This window comes from Triticum dicoccoides, chromosome 5B (assembly GCF_002162155.2).
Source record: "Triticum dicoccoides isolate Atlit2015 ecotype Zavitan chromosome 5B, WEW_v2.0, whole genome shotgun sequence".
In the NCBI taxonomy this organism is placed as follows: domain Eukaryota; kingdom Viridiplantae; phylum Streptophyta; class Magnoliopsida; order Poales; family Poaceae; genus Triticum; species Triticum dicoccoides.
The window spans coordinates 499,224,572-499,235,112 of NC_041389.1; the positions used below are offsets into that span (position 1 = coordinate 499,224,572).

Genomic DNA, 10,541 nt, shown 5'->3' on the forward strand with positions numbered 1-10,541 from the left:
GCCTGCCAATGATCTGGAGGAAATTAAGAAGTAGATTAAGGAGTTATTGGTGAAAGGTTATATTCGACCAAGCTCATCACCTTGGGGAGCCCCAGTGCTTCTAGTTGAGAAGAAGGATGGATCTATGAGGATGGTTGTTGATTATCGTGCGTTGAATGAGGTGATGGTCAAGAACAAATACCCTCTACTGATGATCAATGATATGTTTGACCAGCTACAAGGAGCTAAAGTTTTCTCCAAGATCGATCTTCGGTCAGGTTATCACCAGCTGAAGATCCGAGAGCAGGATATACCTAAGACAGCTTTTACCACAAGGTATGGGCTATATGAGTATACGGCTATGTCATTTGGTTTGACTAATGCCCCTACCTATTTTATGAGTATGATGAACAAGGTGTTCATGGAGTTCTTGGACAAGTTCGTCGTGGTGTTCATTGATGATATATTGGTCTACTTGAAGAATGAAGAAGAACATGAGGAACATTTGCATTTGGTTGTCGAGAAGCTCAGGGAACATCAGTTATATGCCAAGTTCAGCAAATGTGAGTTTTGGTTGAAGGAAGTCGGATTTCTCAGACATGTTATATCAGGAGAAGGAACAGCAGTGGACCCTACCAAGGTTGTAGCCGTCATTGAATGGTTGGCACCCACCTCAGTTGGAGAGATACGTAGTTTCCTTGGACTAGCAGGTTATTATCGGAGATTTATTGAGAATTTCTCTAAGATCGCGAAGTCCATGACGGAGTTATTGAAGAAACACACCAAGTTTAAATGGACCGAGGATCGTGAGGCCAGTTTTCAGGAGTTGAAGAAACATTTGGTTACAGCCCCATTGCTAATTCTCCCGAATATACGCAAGGATTTCCAAGTATATTGCGACGCTTCTCGTCAGGGACTTGGAGGCGTTCTTATGCAGGAAGGAATAGTTGTTTCATATGCCTCACATCAGCTTTGACCTCATGAGTTGAATTATGCCACACGTGATTTGGAGTTAGCAGCCGTAGTGCATGCGCTCAAGACCCGGAGACACTTTCTCATCGGAAACCGTTGCGATGTTTACATGGATCATAAGAGTTTGAAATACATCTTCATGCAGTAGGAGTTGAACCTCAGGAAGAGGAGATGGTTGGAGCTCATAAAGTATTATGATATGAGATTGCATTATCACCCAGGAAAGGCCAATGTCGTGGTTGATGCTTTGAGTCGCAAGAGTCATGTTAATAGTCTCATAACCGTAGGATTACCCCAGGAGTTAGCCGATGATCTCCGAGAACTTTGCTTGGAGATATTTCCGATAGGTTATGTTGCAGCACTAGAAATTTAGTCCACTCTGCAGGGAAAGATCCGAGAGGCCCAGAAGACGGACAAGGAAATTGCAGATAAAGAAAAGAATGAGTAAAGGAAAGGCTAAAGGTTTTCATGAGGATGAGCACGAAACCTTATGGTTTGAGGATCACATCTATGTGCCCAATGACCCTGAGATCAGGAAGTTAATTCTTTAGGAGGCTCATGATTCGCCTTACTCGATTCACCCAGGCAACACCAAGATGTATCTAGACTAGAAGGAGAGCTTCTGGTGGACAGGGATGAAGAAGGATATTGTCGAGTATGTAGCAGTATGCGATGTATGTTAGAGAGTTAAGGCAGAACATCGGAAACTAGCTGGGTTACTTCAGCCTTTGCCTATTCTTGAATGGAAGTGGGATAAACTTGGCATAGATTTCTTCACCGGATTACCCAGGACTCGTTCAGGCTATGACTCCATCTGGGTTGTAGTTGATCGCTTGACCAAGGTAGCCCATTTCATTCCCGTGAAAACCACTTATACCAGTGCTAAGTTGGCAAAAATATACATGACCAAGATTGTATGTCTGCATGGAGTTCCGAGGACCATCGTATCATATAGAGGAGCACAGTTTACTTCAAAGTTTTGGAATCAGCTGCATGAAACTTTGGGTACCAGGCTAGAGTTCAGTATATCCTTTCATCCGCAGACAGATGGACAGACCGAGAGAGTCAACCAAATTCTAGAGCACATGTTGAGAGCTTGTGCGCTAGATTATGGATCTATTTGGGATGATAATTTACCCTATGCAGAGTTCTCATATAACAACAGTTATCAAGCCAGTTTGAAGATGGCCCTTTTGAAGCTTTGTACGGTTTGTTCGGACCAGATTTAATTAGAGATTCTGAGGAGAAGGTCAAGTTGATCCGTGACAGACTCAAGATAGCCCAGTCCAGACATAAGAGTTATGCCGATACTAAACGTAAGGAGGTAACCTATGAAGTCGGAGACAAAGCATATCTTCGTGTGTCCCCACTTCGAGAAGTTAAACGATTTGGAGTCAAAGGAAAGTTAGCACCACGACTTGTGGGACCATACAGAGTCTTGGAATGTATGGGAGAAGTTGCCTACAAGTTGGAATCACCCGAAGGTTTGTCAGGAGTTCATGATGTGTTTCACGTTTCCCGATTGAAGAAGTGCCATGCAGAGATGGCCGATATTCCTCTGAGAGATACAGTGCCATTAGAAGCAATTCAGTTGGAGAGTGAGCTGACCTATGAGGAGAAACTCGTTAAGATTCTCGAGTTTGCCAGCCGAGTTACTTGTAGTAGAGTCATCAAGTTTTGCAAAGTTCAGTGGAGTCACCATACCGAGGAGGAAGCCACCTGGGAGCGCGAAGAAGATCTCCACAAGGACCACCCACACCTTTTTGCTGACCAACCCGAATCTTGTCTTAAGGGGGGGGGAGGTTTGCAACATCCCAATTTTCAATTTGGATGTTACTTATAGATCCTGATTTATGCATTTGCTTCATTTGTTTTAGTTGAATTTTGATCCAAGAGACCTTAAGAAACTCAAGGACCAAATTGAGAGAGTTGGAGGTTTCCAAAAAAGTCCATTTTTGATTTATCAAAATTTGGAAAACTGGGTCAATTTGTTTATTCAAAATTATTTTCCAATTTTTTTTGCAAATAAATAAAATAAAGAGAGAAGATAAAAGGACTTCTTCAACAACAGCAAAGAAATATTAGAAATTGAATTTTGATTTTTTGAATATTTTATTTGATTTTATTTGCAAGTTTATTTATTTTTATTGCAGAGTAATTAATACAAATAAGTTTGTTTTTAGTTTAGGCATTTAGGCCCAGAAAAATGTCCACTAGGTCATTAATAAGGTCATATTAATATGTGAATTTTTCTAGTATTTTTAGATATTTATTTATTTTAGTTTTGTGTGTTTTTCTTCTTTGGAAAAATGTTTTAAAAAAGTCTCCACCGAACTGGGCCGGCCCAGCTCCGCCAGGCAGCGGCCCAGCCGCCCGCGACTGACTCCGGCCAGGAGTCCGGCCGCCGCCCGTCTCGCTGTTGCCAAGTCCGGCTCAGCCACGCCGTCCCCGCCGCCTTGCCCCCTCCTCCAAGCCGAGGCCCCCGTCTCCTTTAAATACCGGAGCCCCCGACCCCTCTCTCCTTCACATCGCCCGCGCTACCGCCGCACTTAGTCGCCAGCGCCGCCTCCGCACTTCGCCGCCCGCGCCGCAAACCGCCGCCGCCGCTCGTGCAGCACCCCGCCACCGACGGCACCCCGCAAGCCGCCGTCGCCGCCGCCCCGCTCAAGCCGACACCGCGGCCGCCATCCGCCTCGCCACCGTCGACCACCGCCGCCGCCAATAGCCCCCGATCCCCTCTCACCCGTCCGATCTGGATCCAACGGGCTAAACCGGTCGTGCCCGACATGCGGCACGCCTTGGGCCCGTGCCTGGGCCTGGAGCCTGGGCACGCGGGCCGGCACGACACGGCCTGTTTAGGTTTTTTATATAATTTTCAGAATTTTTTTATATTTACATCTAAAATATAGCCCAATAGGCCTAAAAACCAGCCCAATAGGCTGAAAAATTGAAGCCCAGCATGCTAAACGGGCCATCAGGCCGCCCTATTTACTATTCAGGCCGTGCCTGGGCCAAGGAGCAGCGCCCATGGGCCGGCATGGCACAACACTGCCCAGCTATTAAACGTGCCACAACGGGCCGTGCCAGGCCAGGCATGATTAGCACGTGCCGGGCCGGCCCCTTTTTTTTTGAACCGGGCATAACCCCTTTCCATTACTTTGACATAACGGAAATACAAAGTTTCCCACACTGTAGACACTAAGGAAACAAGAAAGGGGAAAGCGAGTTCAACGCATCCTTGGGAAACCCACTGCAAGCACCCGTCATCGAGCAGCTTACCGTGGGGTGAAAACCCAAGGACACCCAAACACAAACTAGTCCTAAACGGTAACATCCAGCGAAGTTTTACGACATCGAAAGGGCTCACGCAGGAGCAATGTGAAACGCTCACACAGGAGCAGCATGATCATAGACCAAGACCAAGGCGAAGGACCAAAACAAAATTGACATGACCCAGCTCAGGCAACAATCTTTCTCCCTCAGGCCTGTGCCCTCTCGGCTGATGCCGCGCAGATCCTCATCATGCTTGATGTGCTGGCTCTTAGCATTTTGGCTCCTCTCTCCATCGCCTCCTAGTCCGCTCCAGTCATCATCCCTGCCCAATAAGAGATGAAGCCACAAGCAGAATAAATCACAGCAAAAGGAGTCTTTAAATTTTTTTGTTCAAAGGTAGCTTGGTTTCGGTAATTCCAAATAGCCTAGCACACGGCTGCAAGCACGAATGTGTAAAACTTTCCCACATCAGGAAGGAAAACATAGCACCACGAAAAATATTGCCATATATTGTTCGGACAAGTGTCTGTACCCAGAACACAACCCACCGTCCTCCAGACCACCCTGGCCACAGGACACGTGAAAAACAGATGTTTTGAGGTCTCTCTGTTCCAACAGAAGGAACATTTGGGGTTGTCAGCCCATCATCTTCTACTCATGACATCTCTAGTCAAGATAGCATCCTGGAAGGTTTGCCACATGAAAATTTGAATTTTCAAAGGGATTTTCGCCTGCTAGATCCACTTATAGTTACTTCCTGCTATGTTTCTCTCCAGATAGTCATAAACCGACCTGGTTGTGAATTTTCTCTTCTTGCCCAGGTTCCAAACCACTTGATCAGGTTCCTCCGACAACACCCAGGAGTTAACAGTGACATTGAGTTCATTCCACTGATCTAACAGTGCTACATGAAGCTGTCTCCGGAAGAAGTCACCCCCACACCATTTCTAAACTTTTCCACCCTGATCTCCTGTTTATTACAAATGCTATACAACATAGGGTATTTCTGCTCCATAGGGAGCTCGTCATGCGAGGGGTCCTTCCACTCCCTGGCAATATTGCCCGATTTCAAAACCACTTTACGACCGGCCAAATAATATTCTTTTACTTTCATAATAGCTTTCCAGGTAGGGGAATCACTAAATCTGCTTTTGACCGGAGTTACTGTATCTTTTTTCAAGTATTTCGCTCGGATCACTTCTTGCCACAACCCTTGCTGTGTTTCCAGTTTCCACCACCACTTGGTGAGAAGGTTGATGTTCTGCTTTCGGAGGTCTTTCACCCCCAGTCCTCCCTTGTTCTTAGATCTACATATCCTGGACCATTTGACCAGGTGATATCTCTTGCGACCCTCATGTTCTTGCCAGAAGAAGCGCTTACGGTGCTTGTCCAGTTTTTCAATAACCATCTTAGGCAGCAGAAACATGGACATATAAAAGTAGATGATGCTGGTAAGGGAGGAGTTCAGAAGGATAAGCCTTCCTCCTGATGCGGACGCATTGCCTATCCAGGACTCGCAGCAGTGCAAGAATCTTTCATGAACAAAGTTCCAGTGCAGGCTACGAAGGGGCGAATAGCTGACTGGCACGCCCAAATATTTCATTGGGAAATGACCAATCTGACAATTAAACAAGCCTGCATAGAAGGCTAGAGTATCATCATCCCCTCCAACACATAGGATTTCACTTTTGAGGAAATTAATTTTAAGCCCTGAGTTCAAAGATATAAAGCAACAACTTCAGATTAATAGCAGTTTTTTTATCATGCTCCAGGCAAATGACAGTGTCATCTACATATTGAAGGATGGCTACCCCATCTTTGATAAGATCCGAAGCCCCCAGTAAGGAGTTTTTCTTTCTGCGCATTGCGGATCATTTTTGACAGTGCCTCGACTGCCAGGTTAAAGAGAAAAGGGGAGTGGGGGTCGCCTTGACGCACCCCCTTGTGGCTTTGGAAATAGGGGTCTTTTTCATTATTCAGTTTGACACTGTCATTGTAAAGAAGTTTTTTAATCCAACCACACCAAGTTGTACCAAAATCTTTCGGAGGTCTGATCAAAAGTCTGTCCCCAAAATTGTGCGGCGCTCTTCTTTGCCGCCGCTCCTCTCCCCGCGCTCTGCGATACCTCCCGCCGTTCCCCCCTCCTCTCTCCGCGCTCTCCAAAGTCCAAACCCTTTCGTTCCCCCGCTCCCACACCCACCAGGAGATTCCCCCAACAATGGCGGAGGACGGCCTCAACGACTACGAGCGCCTTCGCCAGGAGAACATCCGCCGCAACCAGGAAAAGCTCGCCCCCCTCCGCCGCAAGGCCGACGAGCTCTCCGCCGCCATCCGGCTCGCCAAACCTAAGCGGCCGTATCAGGCCAGGCCCAAGCCCACGGCCCCGACCGGCCCCGTCCGCTCCTCCGGCCGCGCCCGCGGCGTCGCCCCCGACAACCTCCCCCCGGATCTCAGAAGCACCCGCCTCGCGCCCTCGCTCGCCTCCTCCATCCTCGGGGTTGCCCCGCCGGAGGGGGCCAAGGTTCGTGCGGCGGGCGATTTCGATGCTGGGAGGGACATGGTGCTGATGCCCGCGCACGCGAGGAAGGTGATGCCCTGTTGCATAGTGTCGATGCGGGTCCTTCCGCTCGCCGACCGGACCGTGGTGGCGGCGGGCGACAGAATGGGGAATATTGGGTACTGGGACGTCGACGGTGTCTCGGAGGATGCAGATGGGGTGTTCCGTTATTGGCCACACAAGGGCCCTGTGTTAGCAATCGTGGCGCACCAGGCGGCACCACACAAGGTGACCTTCTTCCTTCCGCTCTTTTTCCATGTTTTTTTTATGATAAATCAAGTAATATTTTATCATTTGAGTTGTCAGGATAGTGATTCTTAGAACTGTACATTCATCATTATAAATTTGTCATGTATGATGGTATTTTTCAAATCAACTGATCTAAGGAACTTCTTGTTGTGGCTAACAAAACAAAGATTATACAAGAGATTCACTTGTACTTGCCCCGTTTGCATAGTGGATACTAAGAGTTAATTGCCTGAGCTGTGGCCATCTCTACGATGAGGTACGGGGATAGGCGGACATTAGGCTTGATTGGGTGGCTCCAGCATGGCTGTGAGTGGTGACAGGACACATAGGGCAGTGGGGTGAAGATGGAAGATGACAGGGCCAATCGCTGTGCTTATATCGGTTTTGTCAGCCTTAAGCAGCCAATCATCCTCTATCTCTATGTTAGTTAATCTTCGTTGTTGCCGGTTTCTAGACTAGCCTTGAGAAATATTTATTCCCTTATTCTTTTATGTGGCTCTGTGTATCCTAGCTGTAGATGGTGGGGTTTCAATTCTTTCAGCTGTATCTCCTTGGTGTGGCGTAAGTTTCAATAAAAGCTTCCATCATCTAAAAGAAGTTGGTGTGGAGTACTTAATTTTGGGACTCCTCGTTAGAGTCATCCAATAGGTGCATCTGCTAATCATGGTCAAGGTAGCTAAATTAGGTTGGATTTATCCCATTTCCAGTGCGCAAATAGTTATTTAGATGTTGTATATTTCATTGAACGTTCTCTATCAATTGTAATTCTATTTTGTGGTGTATTTCATTTACTTGGCTACAGGTTTACAGCTCTAGCCATCAGGGTGATATTTGTCTTATGGACTTTGAGGAGGAAAAGTACAGTATCATCCATTTATGGGAGTGGCCTGTTTATTCGCTTTGTCAAGCGCAGAATAGTGTCGGATGCCTATATTTTGGTGATGGAAAAGGTGGCCTGACACTTTCTGATGAGCGCGTGGGTAAGGTGTTAACTACATGGGATGTGCATGAGGACAGAATCAACTCAATAGATTTTCATCCGGAGAAGCCACATATGCTTGCTACCAGTTCAACGGATCGAACAGCCTGTATATGGGATGTGAGAAATATAAAAACGAAGGAGCCAGATAGCCTGAAGGTTTTCAAACTTAACAATTCTGCTCAGTCAGCTTATTTCTCACCTAGTGGCCGCATGTTAGCAGTAACAAGGTACTTTATTTCTGACCTTTTCCTACCCTTCAACTTGCTTAGAAGGTTCCCCTTCCTCTTTGATTTAAGAAACATGTTTCTTGAACCACCATTATGTCATGGCTAGACTCAATAAATATAAGTTACTATTAGACCTTTCGCAAGTTGTGTGAATATATCGCTAGATTTTTTATTGGCAGATCAACATAACTTGATAGCATTTTAAATAGTTTCTGTTATGCCGTGACTTTTCATCCAATATTCTGGCAACATTGCACGGGTATTTTCATCTCTTAGCATTAGTAGCACCTAGCTTCAGAATTAAAATATTCTGCACTGTTACTGACATCTGGATGACAAATCTGTTTTTCTGGATTATTTCCTTTCAAATGACTTTATTCTCATTGTATCCAGCTCCAGCATTTGTGGTACTGTCCAAGTATTTAGCATGGATGACTTTGAAAAGTTGCATACTGTGGAGTATAATGACCAGAAAGGCTGTTGGCCTTCTAAATCCAAGTATGACAGCTCGTCTCACCTATTTCTGTGATTTTAAATGAATACTATTTGTTAATGTAATTGATCGAACAAGATTCAATGGTTGCAGGGTTATCTGGGGCTGGAACGACACCGACCTATATGCTGGAAACAGAAGCAAGGGAATAGACATTATCTCAGTTGATGTCAATGACAGTGGCCTCTCGGTTCAGAACAGCTCATGTCTTAGGAGTGAACACATGACATGCATTCCACACCAGTTTTCTGCACACCCATATAAAGTTGGCTATCTTGCCTGTTCAAGCTCCAGCAGCAATGTCTTCCTTTGGACCAGAACTTAAATCAAAAAGATTTCTAGTAGCTGACTTGTGAACTGTTCCTGGCTTTGTTATTACTAAGTCATGCTTGGAAGATTATTACCTAATCTTCCTTTACGTCCTGCCCAAGAAATGTATAATATTTAGTACTCCCTCTGTCCCAGAATGCAATACGTTTTTTCAAGCTATGTTAACATGCAAAAACGTCTTGCATTATGGGACAGGGGGTAGTAAGTATCATTCTACCGTTTGATATTTAAGATGGTGGATCTGCTGAATGTTGTGCTACGAGGAATAGAATCTCGTGACGCGGATATAAAACCGTATTCACAGTGTTGTCACAGTACATGTTACTATTATTGCACATGCAAATACAAGTATTGCTGATCTCCTGCTATGGCAGTGCTATAATTGATCTGGTGTGGTATCATGATCAAAGTGTATTGCTGATTGCTTGCAATTTAGTGCAAGTGAACCTGCTAACTCGTCGTACGTCGTGAAGCTGATCGCCCCAAGAAGCCATTGGCATGTCACTGACTGCTCCTTTGATCAAGATTTGTCTTCTACTTTGTTGTACAGACAAGCTGATTGATTTTAATAGATTTGTTAATTATTCCTTGATTGTTTGACAGTAATCTATAGACACTTAGTTAGTACTAGCAAGACAACCCGTGTGTTGCAATGGGAGAAAAAAAATCACAATCTCCCAACGGTCATGACCACATTTTGTTGCATCACTGAGATACGCTATCACTCTCATTTTTTGTAAAATCATGAACAATCTTTGAAAATCATGAACATTTCTTAAACTCACGAACATATCTTAAATTGTGGAAAATTTTCAAATTCGTGAACATTTTTTCAGATTTATGGACATTTTCTAAAATCATGAGCATTTTTTGAATTCATGAACATTTATACTATTTGCAATTTTTTTAAATATTTTTCTTGAATAGGCGAACATTTCTAGAATCGACGGACATCTTTTGAAACTGTATAGTGGAACAATTTTTGAAATTCATGAACTTTTTTTTGAAATGCATGATCATTTTCTAAATCAGCGGAAACTTTGTGAATCAATATACTATTTTGTAAGTCATGAAAAGTTTAAAAAATTTAGGATATTTTTCAATTCATGAACATTTTTTGAACTGGCGAAATTTTGTTCAATTTCATTAACATTTTTTAATACACAAACTTTTCAAAAAAATCATGATCATTTTTTGATTTCCCGAACATATGTTTTTAAAATTGCAAATATTTTTCGAATATGTGAACGTTTTTAAAAAATTGCAAATATTTTTTGAATCCAACAACATTTATGAATTATTAAATATTTTATTTCAAAATTCTTTTTATTTTATTTTTTAGAACCATTTTGAAATCCCAAATTATTTAAAGTAGAAAAAAAGAAGGCGGAAAAAGAAAACAATATTTAAAAAACAGGCTGCCCGGACATGGACTGGCCTAAGCAGGCGCGTTGTGTCTTCTCCAGCGCACAAAGCGCA

At 44.2% G+C, this 10,541-nt stretch overlaps 1 protein-coding gene across 1 annotated transcript; it reads left to right on the forward strand.

Annotated features, from left to right (window-relative positions):
• Positions 1-6,285: 6,285 nt before the first annotated feature.
• LOC119311140 (DNA damage-binding protein cmr1-like) lies at positions 6,286-9,463 on the forward strand. The gene is made up of 4 exons (XM_037586770.1): positions 6,286-7,009; positions 7,833-8,239; positions 8,633-8,737; positions 8,826-9,463. Exons 1-4 carry the CDS (start codon positions 6,443-6,445, stop codon positions 9,055-9,057), a joined length of 1,311 nt encoding a protein of 436 aa, XP_037442667.1. The 5' UTR covers positions 6,286-6,442; the 3' UTR covers positions 9,058-9,463.
• Positions 9,464-10,541: the final 1,078 nt, after the last annotated feature.

What these genes read in the sequence shown, in the direction of transcription:
- LOC119311140 (XM_037586770.1), top strand. Translation starts at nt 6,443, where the DNA reads ATGGCGGAGGACGGCCTCAACGACTACGAGCGCCTTCGCCAGGAGAAC. An exon ending in ACCAGGCGGCACCACACAAG is followed by an intron (nt 7,010 to 7,832) that starts GTGACCTTCTTC and finishes ACTTGGCTACAG; the next exon opens with GTTTACAGCTCTAGCCATCA. An exon ending in CGCATGTTAGCAGTAACAAG is followed by an intron (nt 8,240 to 8,632) that starts GTACTTTATTTC and finishes CATTGTATCCAG; the next exon opens with CTCCAGCATTTGTGGTACTG.